The sequence below is a fragment of the Protopterus annectens genome, chromosome 7.part1 (genome assembly GCF_019279795.1).
Source record: "Protopterus annectens isolate FY-2018-M chromosome 7.part1, PAN1.0, whole genome shotgun sequence".
In the NCBI taxonomy this organism is placed as follows: Eukaryota; Metazoa; Chordata; order Ceratodontiformes; family Protopteridae; genus Protopterus; species Protopterus annectens.
In genome coordinates this window covers 332,007,460-332,022,374 of record NC_056740.1, presented here as the reverse complement: position 1 = coordinate 332,022,374, position 14,915 = coordinate 332,007,460, and the positions used below count along the sequence as shown (strand labels likewise).

The 14,915-nt window shown below is 40.4% G+C and overlaps 1 protein-coding gene across 1 annotated transcript in view; it reads right to left on the bottom strand.

Annotated features, from left to right (window-relative positions):
• DALRD3 (DALR anticodon binding domain containing 3) overlaps window positions 1–14,915 on the bottom strand; it is a 1,074,922-nt gene that overhangs the window by 129,801 nt on the left and 930,206 nt on the right. The window contains exons 10-11 of the mRNA XM_044078747.1: window positions 13,343–13,401; window positions 5,437–5,550 (exon numbers count right to left, since the gene is read on the bottom strand). Of these exons, the coding sequence (XP_043934682.1) occupies window positions 5,437–5,550; window positions 13,343–13,401 (173 nt within the window). The remainder of the gene's footprint in view (window positions 1–5,436; window positions 5,551–13,342; window positions 13,402–14,915) is intronic.

The following is a 14,915-nucleotide window of genomic DNA, read 5'->3' as shown; positions in this document are numbered from 1 at the left end:
TTCTTTATGTTCTTTATAACCATCAGAGAGACACTGTACCATATATTAGAACCCTACAGAACTCCCTCTATGACCCAAGAAAGCCACAATACCTATCTAAAATCACTCTGTATTAAATCCAGTGCCATTTTCCTAGGTGATCTACACTATCCAACTATAGAGTGGAAAACATACACCACCATTAGTGCACAGGCATAGGGATTCTTGGATCTTGTTAATACAAATGCCCTGGAACAATTAATCAAAATATCCACTGGGGAAACGACATCTGGAATCTTGTCTTTACTAATATGGTTACCGGCACCATCCCTTGCATATCTTTATCCTCTTGTTAGGTCTGAGCATAAAGCAGTCTTCTTTGAAGTAAAATTGACACCAGAGACCCCTTCCACTTAAGGTACCTTTAGAAATTTCTCTACGACAACTACCTACTCCTGAGTGATATATTGGCATGCTTCAAATCCCCAACAAACCCAACAAACTCCACTGAAAATGCAGAAACTTACAAAACCACACTATACCTGCATGTAAACAGCTGCATAGATGCAGCTGTACCCTGTAAGAATAAGCAGAGGGCAACCCCCCAGAAACAAATTCAAATGGTAGAACCATAATGTCAACAAGCCTGACAATAAATGGAAAAGACTTCTGACCAAAAGAAGACTAATTTCTAGAATGATACAGCCCTCATAACTGAAATAAACAACTCAGGAGTGTATTAAAATCCACCAAAGCCAACTTAGTTTTTAGTTATGTTCGTAATCTCTGAAACACAACGCAGCAATGCACAGAGTTGACTGTGAATGATGTTACCCACACTGAGACTAAAGATACACTGAACTTACTGGCCAATAAATTCAGGTCTAGCTTTTCCTGTCTCTCCCCTCTGTATGTCCCACAAAATATGCCTGAATTTGACTTACTTCCATCTATTACACAAGACAAAGTCCTACAAGCACTATAAAAAGGCAAAAGTACTGCATCGATGGGTCTTGACAATATCCCTGGATGTATCTTAAATAGAGTGAAGCACGATTAACCCCCCCCCCACCAACATTGTTCAACCTCAGTCTCCATACAGATTTTGTACTAAGTAAATGGAGAACAGCTACAGTCCTTCCCATGCATAAGGGAGGACCTTCCATAGACCCAGGCAATTACATACTCATAAGTCTGACCAGCCTTATATGCAAAGTCATGGAAAGACTTATCATGAAACTAATCAATAAGGACATTCGGAACTTCCAAACACTAGACCCATCTCAAACTAGATTTGTCAAGGGCAAGTCATACTTACTCAATCCAGTAGATTTTTTTGAAAAGGTCACCAAAGCAATGAATATAGGTGAAAAAATACACACCTCGACCTGGCCAAAACTGTTGACACAATTCTCCTACTTAGACACAGTAAAAACACAAAATAAACTAGTAGCAAACCCCTATATCACTCACTGGAGTGCCAAATGGCTCACAGATAAGATGCAGAAGATCAAAATAGGGGAAGCTACCTCCACAAAGAGGCCAGTAACCAGTAAACTCCCTCAGGGTTCAGTGCTGCGACCTCTCCTGTTTGCCATCCACTTCTCTGAAGTAAAAGTCAATACCCAGTTTGAGATGACTGCAAACTTGGAGTGGTCACTGAATCCCCAAATAACTTAGCCAACCAACAGAAAGATTTGTCCCACATAAATAACTAGTGCCAAAATCAGGGACTGATACCAAATGCCAAAAAAATGCATCATCATATCTTTTGTGTAATCATCTACACCAGGAAAGTATCACACTGACAATATACCCCCAAGAGTTGATCCAGTTGTTTGGGATTTAAGGTAATTATGTGGACAGTGACCAAACGTTCAACCAACATAAGTCCACTGTTGTAAGACACTCCTTCTATATTGAGCAGCTTATAAATAAGGGGATTACATCTAACTCCAGGGATGTCATTGTCCTCCTTTACTCAGCCCTTATTAGGCCACCCATTGTGTATTAACCCCCCTTTGGAATGTATCTTTCCAGACACATACAAGAGCTAGAACACTCACACAGATGCCTTACTAAAAGGATGCAAGGCCTAAACAAATGTCTGACATGGACTGACTCAAAGCCCTGTCATTATATTTGATATCCTATGAACTAGGCATACAAGGCATCCTCCGACCCAATACTGATGGACCTACTACACATCAGCAAGTCAATCTAAACCTATTTAGCAATATCAATAGAATGGTTTGGAGGGACAGGTAAAGCTCACAGAGGATGCCACCACTCTGGAACAGAATCCACATCTACTTTAAAACAAAGCTCATCCCTGTCCATATTCAAGCACAACTTGGATCTATGGACTGGTAATAGAAAATTTACCCCAGGATCCTAAATGTTTTATCCCACACGTGTCCCCTCAAATTCTCTATGGTATAATCCCAGCTATTCTTACTAGGGGTAATAGATAATTATCAACCATGGGATGGGTAGAGACAAATCTAATGCCAAATGGGATAGGTTAATTCAAACACCAAAAGGGAAATTGGCTAGGCTTAAAATGGCCTGCCGGGGCAGCTACCCTAGTACTTACCTGTGAACTTATAAAAAAATGAAAAACACAAATCAGAATAACATCAGAGATTATCACCCATAAGAAAATTAAGACCATCTAAACTAATTAATATTGCCACAGATTGTTGGAGACCTTTAAAATTTTTCAGAATTCAGTATTAGAGTCTACTATCTGCAGAAAAAAATGCAAGGGCACTGAAATTCTTCTGCAACTTAAAGACTATACATTAGTAGTTGTATTGCACCCGAAACATCCTCAATATCTGGGGTAAGCCATTTCTACACTCTCAATTTCCCCAAACAGCATGTTAAATCACTGCTAGCATTCTCTAGCTTAAATTAATCTACATACTCCCTTCAAACAATCCCATACTCTTTCACAGACCATAAAGTGGTGCAGTGTTCACTATTTCACCAGCCTCCTACTAAAGCATAAAGAAGATGGACTGCAAATACATTTATATTAAAGTATAAAGAACCTTGTTACGGTAATTTGTGACATCAGGAAATTAATCTCTCTCTATCCAGGATGCATGCTTAACTTTCTGTGGTGGAACAGCCTAAAGCTTACAATTAAGGACTGCTGTTTGGCAGCAAAAACATGGCTTCTGGCTGACCAACAGCAAAAGGTTTTACTGTAGCTGAAGCACACACCAGATATGTGGAATCATGCTTTAAGAATGCAGTTGTGTTTAATCTAATAAAAGGGAAATAAACTGTCAGTCCTACTAAGGAACAAATTACAGTTACATTTGGAGAGGTCAGTGTTGCAGTCAGTCATGGTCATTAAGGAATAAGCTAAGGAAATGCCATAAAGGTTAACATGGAAGAGGGACCACAAAGCTGTCATTAAACTTGTAGCTAGTAATAACACCCCTTTAATTAGTCCATTACATACCAAAAAACCACTCCAGGAATTCTATTCCCAAATCAAAGGTGTTTTCACCACATTCTCAGTGGTCAAGAGCATCCACAGCATGAATTCTTCAGGGTGTTAACTTTGGCAAACTGAAGGAATATGGATATCCATCAGCACCCTACTATGCCTGCCATTTCCAATTTCACATACAGCACCAAGTTTTTACCAACCTGAAAAATCTGGAGAAGCAGTGCTCTTGAACAAAGACTGTTCAATGGCACAGTCAATCCTCTTCATTTTACTGTTTTCAGTTGTTTTGGGGATATGTAGACAATGGCACCCCATTCTTTCTTTTGATAGGCGGTATATCAGATAAGCTTAACCTTACATGCCACTTTGCAATGGTTTTATTCCTGATCATAAAACACTCTTAGAAAAAGTTAACAGAAACTTCTGTAGCAGAATGGGGGTTAAAAGTAAAGTGAAAGAGTAAAACTGTGTATACACTGGAAGAATAAACTTAAGAAAATCATTTTGATAATGGTATGAGATACCAAAGAAAGGGGAAAAATTCAACACAGGAGTTCTTATATGCATCTTTTCAAAAAATACTTCTTTCATTACTTTATTTGTTAGTCTGTACCCACTGCTATTCAATATTTCCATAGTTTCATCCATCCATCCACAACTCCTTTTTCCATTTTTTGCAAATGGGGTCGGGGTGTCACTTCAGCAGTGATAATCATCTAAAGCCAAGGTTCACACCACCAGGGGCTAGTCCTGCCACATTTGTTCTTTCATACCACACACTCACACACGCACTTAGATTTAGAGTGTTCAGTCCACGTACTGGGACGTCTTTGGAATGTGGGAGGAAATCAGAGCACTTGGAAGAAACCCATGCAACAAAAGTAGGACATGCAGTCTCTGCACAGAAGGCACCCCAGACAAGAATCAAAACAGAGAACCTCTGGCTAATCAGAAAGCATCCTCTCATCACAACAAGTGTGCCACCCTTCTAAACAGCTTCCTAGATGAATGCCATTTAGAGTTCAAACTGTATGCCAGTCAGCATGCAATGTAATTCAGTTGGATCATGTGCATACCAGTAGGCAATGTTTTGAAACTGCGTTTATATTCTGTATTTTAACCCAAGATGGAAATATGTTATTACACTGACATCATTTCTACAGTAACAAATAAATCAAATGACTGTTCCAGCAAGTTTAGGTTTTTACTGAAAACTGTCCTTTAATTTACTTTGTACTTTTGCTTCCTGTTTTGACACTGTTTGAACTGCAAACAGAATTCTATTTTTGCACTTTAGGGTCCACAATTCTGCAGACATTGAGTGAGGCTGGAGTCTGATATAGGTGGTCTTAATACTCCCTCAGCAGATAGTGGGTGTAGGGGGCTTGCCTCCTACACAAATTGAGTTGTTTTATTTAAACAGTACATTAGCAGAGGTGCTATGCTTTCAGTTGTTTGGTTTCTACTTTTATGTAGTCAGTTGTCAGAGCTTTAATGCTGTGACATGAGTCCCTGCAAGACACTGATGCACACTAATATGCAAAGAAATGGTGGTACTGTCTAACATAAGCCCTTCATCTTCTGATGTATTTCCCTACACAGTGGATGTATCCCACCTCTGGCTGCCTGGCACAGTCCCTCACTTTGAGGAGAAAGAACCATCTAAATCATATCTAACCTGCCAATTTTTTGGTACCTGCTAATCTACTTCTTTATCAACAAAGGCCAATGTACAACATGCAAACCAAATGCCACTGAATTATTGGACCACCTCTGTATATATCAATATGGTCACTATTAAAACATTAATGGTTTCTGACATTTATGTAATATAACCTACTATAGCAGTTGCTGTTTCTGAATAGTTACACTTCTCTTACTAATTATAGTTAGAGCACAGATCATATTCACTGAGACCTAACACCTACAAGAACACCACCAACTATCCTTTGATGATTTGCTATGTTAATTAAAAAACAACTGCCTCTTACCACTTCTATGTTTGCAGTTAGTCGAATACCACTGGCATCACGCAGGGACCGTTCCAATTGTCCAAGAACATCCGGAAAGGGGATTATGTAATTGAACAACAGCAACCACTCCCCCTATATGGGAAAAAAAAAAAAGATTTTCCAACACCCTTCTAAAAAGCAAAAAATAATGAACAACCCAGGCTTTAGCATTTAACTGCTTAATTTATGTGTGGATGTAAACAGTAAATACAGTATACCCAGAATACAAAAGGGCATGTTGTTTCTAGCATCACAGATAGGAGAACCAGCGCTCCTTATAAGAACACTATATTCATCTGATTAACGTTAGCTAATCACATATGAACTTACCAAAACTGCACTTAGCAATACTCAACCACACAAAACTGAAGAAATTAAAGTGTTTGGGGGATTTTGCCCCTCCTAACACTCCAGTGTGATGGGACATTATTCCCTACCTCTGTTATTCACTTTATGCAACACCCCCATTATTTACTTTTAATGCCTGCTGCGGTTGCACTGTTTTGGATGAAAGTATCTGAATCTTGAAGAGATGAGTTTCAGCAAGTTCAACTTGAGTTGAAAGGTTCACCAGTTATCAGAATGGTTTGTGTTCTAAGCAAAGTCTCTGAATGAATTATGATTCCTGTTCAAAAATGACATGAAGACCAAATGCAGAGAAATGGTATATATCAAAAGCAAAAATAACATATAATAAAAACAATTCTGGCAGTGTACAACTGACACGAAACATCATGCCATACAGACAGTGAAGTAGCCAGGGTATATACCATGTACGCCAGAGTGTACACATTTCTGAATGAATACACATACATATTTATTTATTTATTTAGCGATTCAGTAAACAGCATCTGAACATATCCACTGACAGCTTCCAAAGCAAAAGAAGGAAGAATTATGCTGTACATAGCCAGTGGTGGCTGCTTAATTCTCCTGCAAACGAAGCCCATACGGAATGGCTATGTGACCAGTTCATGAATGAAACACCAAATAAACTCTAGCATGACTTAGAAGAACAAAACTGAATGATAACTGTATTCTATTTTACCTGTTTGCTTTCTTTAACAGTGCTTATGTATGCACGCTGAATGGAGATTTTGCTAACTTGGACCATCACTATAGCCACTGTACTTAGACTAATGCTCCGTTCCTCCAGTCAAGGTTTTCAACCAGGTACTTTGCATTTCTGTTTCAATGTGTATCACTGATGTGCTAAACTAAGCCTTCTCTCTGTCTTAATTACCGTATACTTTCTCTCACCTTTCAGTTTTGGTTCTAAAAGCACATAGTCTCCTTCAGACAAACAGGGAAGGACAGACTGCAACATGGCAATCTGAATTGGCTCCTTTAAAATGTCTTTGTTTAGGCAAATCAAATCAAATATAGGCATGAGGTTCTTTGTTTTCTTGGCCACTAAAAAGAACCTTGAATAAAAGCTATGCCCTTTCTTATCAGGTGTCATTTCTTGGATTGGCTGTTCTTGAAGCGGACTCTGTGCCTCTAGTTTGCTGCAATTCTATGATGGACTGGGACATTGGCTGCAGATCGGCAGGGGACAGGAAAGGAATGAAATAGTTTTTCTATACCGGAAATACAGATGGCATAATGGTTAAGGTTTTTGCTTCACATGCACAAGGTATGCAATTCATTCCTGACCTCACCTCTGGCCAATGTCTGCATGGAGTCTGCTTATTCTCCTTGTGGCTTTGTGGGGTTCTTCCTACCTCCTCAACTCTTCATGACATGCTGGGTGTTTCCATCTCAAACTCACTCAAAGAACTGAATGGATTTGTGGACAGCAGCACAGATTCTAGGTAGTACCTATCAGGAAAGAAGAAGCTTTGTGGACAGCAGCACAGATTCTAGGTAGTACCTATCAGGAAAGAAGAAGCACAGTATCCTCCAAACAGGAGACCTACTGTGTCAGGGCTAGCTACTTGATGGTGTAAAAACTGGCTCTAGGTGATTTGGTCATTTTCGCTAATGTCACCAAAAATGGGCATGGGAATTTGCTAGTTATAACAAGGTTGAAGACCTGTCCTACTCTGACCTATGGTAGGGAGCCAATGTTAATGGTGGGAAAAGTCTATGTGCCTCTCCTGGACAGTGTGTGCCCACCACAAAGCTCAGTAGACCTGGGTCAATAAGTTACTTGCTGGCTAGTGTCCAGTTGCCTAGCTTTGGTTACCTGGGATAGCTCTGTTGAGTGAAAGCTGGGTGTAAAATCAATCAACCTGAAAACATGAACTAAAGACCGCTACATTCACTTCAAGTTTACAGTCAGGCTGCAGCTTGAAAGTGGATGACATGCTGGTAAGGAAGAGGCTGGAGATTCTGTGTTTCCAAGAACGAAGATGAAAGGGCAATCCAAAGTCTACTATTCAGGGGGAGGACAGACTTGCAATATGGTAATTCATCAGAATTAGTGACAGAGTCATGTCAATCAGGCTACAGTGTAAAGGTAGGGTGGTATTCATAAGCTCAAGCCATGCACCACAGCAGAGTTTTGACAGTTATGTTAAGTTAACTTACCCAGCTACACTACGTTCATCATTAAGATCACTGCTACATTAGCCTTAGCTATATGAATAAATTACCACAGCTTAGACTGATTGAGACAGTAAGGATGAGGGTCTAGAAGCCCCTGGAGAATTGTCTTAGCAAAGCCTGTCATAGACCTTGAGGAGGAATCTAGTTTACAATGTTTTGCAAAAGTATGTACAGAGGGCCAAGTTGCTCCTTCTAGAATACTTCTGGAATCCATCCCTTTCCAAAAAGCCACAGGTAAAGCCAAGGCCCTGGTAGAATAATCCTTAACCCTGCATGGAATTGCCTTGTTGTGGTGAGTACAACAAAAGGTAATAAATGAGATAACTTGAAAACAGTTTACTATGACACAGATTGTCCTTTCTTCTTACCTTCACAAGAAATGAACAACTGATTAGAATTCCTAAAAGAATTTGTTCTGTCAGGGTAGTACCCGAATTGTCTTTGGACAGCTAAGAAATGTAGTAGGTTCTGTTAAAAAGACAGGGAGATGGACAGCGTGGCTCAAAGTAAAAGTTTATACAACTTTAGGAAAAAATAATGGATCAAATCTCAAGGAAACCTTATCTTTGTAGAAAATGAGATAAGACTGTCCCACCAGAAGAGTTTGCAACTCAAAATAAAAAAATCTTTAAAAATCTTCTGTAATTGCTGTTACTCTTTGTTTGCAACTGTTTTTGTAACATTATTTGTAATTGTTTACTTACAGGACTTTTCCCACTGGGCCTCCCCACTGAAAATGGGCTATAGCTCAGTTGGATGTACCTGGTTAACAAATGTCAAAATAAATAAATACTCTTCTCTCAGAGGCAACAGCAATCAGAAAACAACTGATGTCCTTTTATATCACTACTGCAGTATTGTTTATTATAGGGATCTCCTACCCAGGGCGGCCACTCATTCAGCCATTACACCAAAACCTCATGATCTTGTATACGGCATACATCACATATATGCTCCCCACAAAGGAGACGGGGCATAAAAGTGATGTACAGATGCAGTTACCCAGAACTTATTTGCCGCCAGTCCAAACAGCATTATTGCTTGTTGGTCTGAATGCCTTGTTGCTGTGCTGAATACCTAGCCATCAGGTAAGTGCCCCATTGCATATTTTTTTCCTTTTCTTTGGTCTTGTATTTCACTTTGCTTACTTAGAGATCATGTCATCCAAGAATGGAAAATGTCAGTGTGTGACACAGATTCCCCATAAGGATCATCATGAACAGTGTCTCTTATGTTTGGGTGCTTCTCACAACCATACCTCTTGTAGTATCTGTAAGGCGTTTGTGTCTAAGACACTTAGAAGCTGTTTGTCTTCCCTGGCCACTTATCTATTTTAGGTTCTACTTCTCAAGTGGTTCACCACTCTATCACGTGCAGCTACATTGCTGCTGATTCCTCTTCCAGGGCTGTGGCTTTTGGATCTGTCATTAGGTGTTATTCTTAGTTTAATCTCTAGTCTTTGCCTGAGGACATTATGGTCAAATTGTTGGATGCTCCTTTGGATAATGAACATCTTTCTGAGACTGCTGCTGCTGACATGTTTAAGTGTCTTCAAGAGAAAGGCAAAGCCTTGCAGGACCTTAAATATACTTTTGTCTCTCCTATCCCTAAGTTCCAGAGGAAATATCCTTCTAGATCTACTTTTGACTGCAGGCAACCCTATCACCAGGCCTCCAAGGGCAGGAAGGGTAGTAGGTGAGCCTCCTCTGCTAAGGATTCTCAGACTGTGGTCCAGAAGCCGCCTTTATCTGATAAGCCTGCTTCTCTTTGACAATTTACCCCCGCCCCCGCTTCTCTTAGACCAGGTTCCTTTGTCCCTCCAACTTTTGCTTTTACTTCAAAATTGGTTTCTCATCACTTCAGATTCTTGGGCTTCTATTATCCATCAGGGTTCCTTCATGGTATGGAAGTCTCTCCTTCCTTTTTCAGGTATTACTCAACCTCCTCTAGAGCAATTTCCTCATTTCTGGGAGGTTCCAGGGTCCCTGGTGAACCAAGGAACCATTCAACCTGTCCTCCCTTCCCAAATGGGAAAGGGTCTTTATTCCAGGATGTTCCTGGTTCCTCAAAATGACGGTACTTGGAGACCTATTTTGGATCTCTCCCGGCTCAACACTTTTCTCAAGGTCCCTTCTTTTTGCATGCTTACTTTTCCAACCCTGTTTCTTCTTTTATTACCCCAGGCTTTTCTGATGTCATTGGATCTGAAAGATGCTTACCTTCATATTCATATTCACTCTTTTTTCAGGAAGGTTTTACATTTGTTTGTGTCTTCATAGCATTTTCAGTCCTCTGAACTGCCCTTTGGCCTCTCTACTGCCCCAAGGGTATTCACAAAATGCCTAGCTCCTGTGATTGTTTTCTGCAGGCTCAAATGCATTCACATCTCCTTACCTAGACAACCTGTTGCTTCAGGTTCCTTCTCCCAATCACCTGTTACAGGATGTGAAGTTCACCATCTCTATTCTTCAAAGTCTGGGGTTTACCACCAACTTCCAAAAGTCTGTCCTGACTCCCTCTCGGGATTATGTGTATTTGGAATGCAGGATTCAGACAGTGCCAATGTTGGCCTCTCTTCCACCTTCAAATGTTTTGTCACTGACAGCCTTCTTTCAGTCTCTTCTTCCTCTGACTGCCATGTCAGCCAGGGAGTTTCTCCAGGCCCTAGGATTCATGGCCTCTTCTATTCTGATTCTTCTTCTTGCCAGACTGCATATGTGGAAGCTCCAATAGTACCTCAAGTCAGTTTGGCCACATCACCCTCTAGATTTCAGTGTAAATCTTCTTCTCTGTATAAAGAAGGAATTCAAGTGGTGAGTTCAACAGCTTGCTCTCAACCCAGGCCGTCCCTTTCAGCCTCCAGTCCCTTCTTAAGCAATGTTCACCAATACCTCTGACATAGTGTGGGGGGCTTCTTTTGGTCACCTGAAAGTTTAGGGTCTCTGGCATCCCCATCAGCACATAGACCATGTCAACATCAAAGAGATGAGACCTCTGCTTCTGGCCCTTCAAGCTTTTCACCACATGTTCTCTCCAGGTCCACTGAAGGTGTACATAGACAAAACTACAGTGATGTGGTATGTCAACAAGCAGGGAGGCACAAAACCTTACCTCCTCTGTATGATGGCGCTTCAGGCTTGGGAGGTGGCTCTCAGTTATCAATTAATTTTTCAGGCAGTATACATTCCTTCAGTGCACAATCTAGTGGCAGACTCTCTGAGAAGGTCCAACACACAGGCTCACAAATGGAAGCTTCACAGAGATATGTTTCTGAACACTGTCCAAGGGTGGGGTATTCCTTAGGTAAATCTTTTTGCCTTCCCACTGAACAGGTAGCTTCCTCTCTTCTGTTCCAGAATGCCATGCCATCTGTCATGGAAAACTGACACTCTTTCTTTTCCTTGTAAGGGAATGTTTCTTTATGCTTTTCCTCCTCTTCCTCTGCTTCCAAGAGTCCTGCAGAAGATTCAACTTGACTTTCTGAAAATTTTACTAGTGACTCCCTTTTGGCCAAGATGGCACTGGTTCCCCCTCTTAATGCATCTGGCCAGGGGCAATCACCACAAGTTACCTCAGCAGTTGGATTACCTCACACAGGACAAGCGGTCTTTCATCCATCATCACTTGTCCTCTCTTCAACTGACATTGTGTGTGATAGGGTTTTGATTACTTTCAGGCATTTCTTTACTGAGAACATGCTCAGGGTTTTACAGGAGGCAAGAAAACCCTCTACCAGGAAATTTTATATGCCCAAATGGAAAAGATTTTCTGTCTGGTGCCATGCTCATAGCCAGTACCCTTTTTCAGTGAGGTTCCCTCTGGTCCTCTCTTATATGTGTGAGTTGTTCTAGTCTGGCCTGGCCTATTCTTCTGTGAAGGGTCATTTGTCAGCCATTTCTGTTTGTCTTCCCTTGAATCTTCCTTTGACTTCTCGCTTTGAGATCAAATTCTTAAAGACGTCTTGCAATTAGGCCTTCAAGGAAACCTATTCCTCCTCCTTAGGACCCTAATTTGGCTTTGGAAGAACTGAATCAAGCTCCTTTTGAAGCTGCAGATTCTGCTTCTTTGCAACTTTGCACCTGGAAGGCTGCTTTGTTGCAGGCTCTTACTTCTGCTCAGAGGATTTCTGAGCTCCATGCCCTTATGGCTATTCCTCCTTTTTTGTTTTTTTCACAGGGACAGGGTGTCCCTTCATATAAATCCTTCTTTTATGTCCAAGGTAGTAAATGAGTTGTGCATGATTCAGTCAGTACAACTCCCTTCCTTTTATTCCCCTTCTCCTCAGTCTGTCATTGAGAGGGGTCTGCATACCTCGGATTTGCACAGACAGCTCAAGTACTATTTGGATAAAACTAGGCCATTCGTAAGTCTGATAAGCTTTTTGTTTCCTTACATCCCAGGACATTGGGTTTGGCGGTTTCTAAGCAAACCATCTCCTCCTGGATTTCTAAAGCAATTTCTTTTTGTTATTCTTTTCATGGCAAATCTCTGTCTACTTCTATTAGGTCTTATTCTACTAGGGCTGTTGCCTCTTCTGGTGCCTTCTTCAAGGGGTTGGATACCAATTCCATCCTTGAAGTTGCTACTTGGTCTTTAGTGCATACCTTTACTAAGCATTATAAGTTGGATAGGGTTTCTAGGGCTAGAGCAGGTTTTGCTGAAACCAAGTCCAGTTGGACCATCTGTCCCTGATGATAATGATGTTGGTGGTAGTAATGACAGGAAGGTGGCTCAGTAGCAGGACCTCTGTCTCACAGATACATGGTCTGGGGTTTAGTCAGATTTGAAGTTCACAGGTGATGTCTGTGTGTGTGTGTGCTTTCTCCACATGCTCTGGTTCCTTCAATCTAAAACATGACTGTCAGTGCCTACACTAAAATTTATGTTTGTTTGTATCTATCTACCTACCTACATACTTGTCTATTTATCCATCCGTCTATGTATGTGTGCATGTGTGTGGTACTTACCCCTGCACTTGTAGCCCAGGTCAAAGCTGAAATGAGTCCACAGATGAGCCTGCTTACCTGATTAATAAATGATAAATATATGAAAATGTAACACATCAGAGAATCCTTTCCTTAACAACACTGCAATACTAGGGATGGCTATCAGAATCCAGCTACAAAGAAATTCAAACCAGCTGAGGAAAACAGTTTTTCATGTGTTAACTCCAAACCTTTTTCTCCCCTTACCAAAAAACTTTGGACGGTTCAACACAGTTATTGTATACTTGGAGCAACATGTATGTTATTACTGCTCTAGCGTAAGTCCTATCAGGGCTGGGGGAATATTAGAGCAGAATACGTAAAGAGCAACTACAGAAATATGCAGTTACCTCTTCTCGAAGTGATGAATAATTTAGAGCTTCTGTTACAGGAAACTTTGGGTACAGTCCTGAAACATAAAAAAGAAACAAAAACAGTTACTCTATCAAGGTCTTTAGTTTGCAGTCTATATTTTAACACACCAATTGAGAAACATGTCAATTTAAACTAGAAGGGTTATATTTATACCTCCTGGCTTTGAGACAGTGGTCTTCAAGCACCTGGAACTTGGGCTGTTGCAGCAGATCCTTTAGCAGCTACACTACATCCTTAAAATAATTTCTACACACAACAAACAGAACAATGTTCACCTTGCATTCTAATCTAATAAGAAGCTTTTGAAAAATGATGTTACTCCTTTCCCTACATGAATGCCAGTGCTGTTGTATGAAATGGGTAAAACACAAAATAAAACTGCTTATGAAGAGCATACAGGCACCCTGACACCTGAAAACAGGAAATTCACACACACACACACACACGCACGCACGCACACGCACGCACGCACACACACACACACACACACACACACACACACACACAAACAAACACACACACACACACACACACACACACACAAACACACACACAAACACACACACAAACACACACACAAACACACAAACACACACACACACAAACACACAAACACACACACACACACACACGTTGAGTGTGGCACTGCAAAGACCAGCAAAGATGGCTGCACTTCAAACTAGATCTGTACCTTAGGGCTCAGAAAGTTACTTCATTGCTATGATGGAAAATCTGGGTTTGTTCACTTAAATATTTGGTTATTAAAGAGTAAGATGGCTAGCACAGGTGAAATGTCACATTACACTGATGTTACATAAATAAAGTTCCTCACTTGCCAAATGGGACCAAGAATGAGTAAATTTGTGCACACTTTGTAATTAGTATTTCTAATTAACAATAGTCTTTGTAATTAGTATTTCTGTTTAAGCTTACAGACTCTGTATACATGTGTACTACTGTTTGTATTCTATACAATCTACTATATTATATTAATTATAATTAACGTAAGCTTTGTTACTGCTTGTGGAGCTTTTCTCCCCAGGGCTCCGCTGGAAATGGCTTCTGGCCCAGTGGGACATAACCCGGTTAACAAATGTAATAAATAATAAATAAATAAATAAATAAAAATAAATAAGTAAAAAATGTTCATGGGAAATTAGGAAGAGTTAGTCGATCTCTGTAGAGTAAAACACTGCCTTACTGACTTGTTAGATAAAACATAGCCAATACATTTCTACTTCCCACCTTATTATATGCCTCTCTTATCCTACACTATCTTAACTCCTCTCTATCAGCCAAGCTAGAACAATGCTACAATAAAGTATCAAACTGAGAACCAACCACCAATATAGGTCACATCACTGCCACTCACTTAAGCAAGTAAACTGTCTCGAACTACATAACAATCCTCTAATGTATTCACAATTAATTACAACCTTTAAATTATTGAACAACCTTGAAAAATTCTCATCACTTCACTCCATCATTCAACCCTACACTACTAAGAGGCCTCTACACTCCACCAACAAATCATTACTCTCCATAACT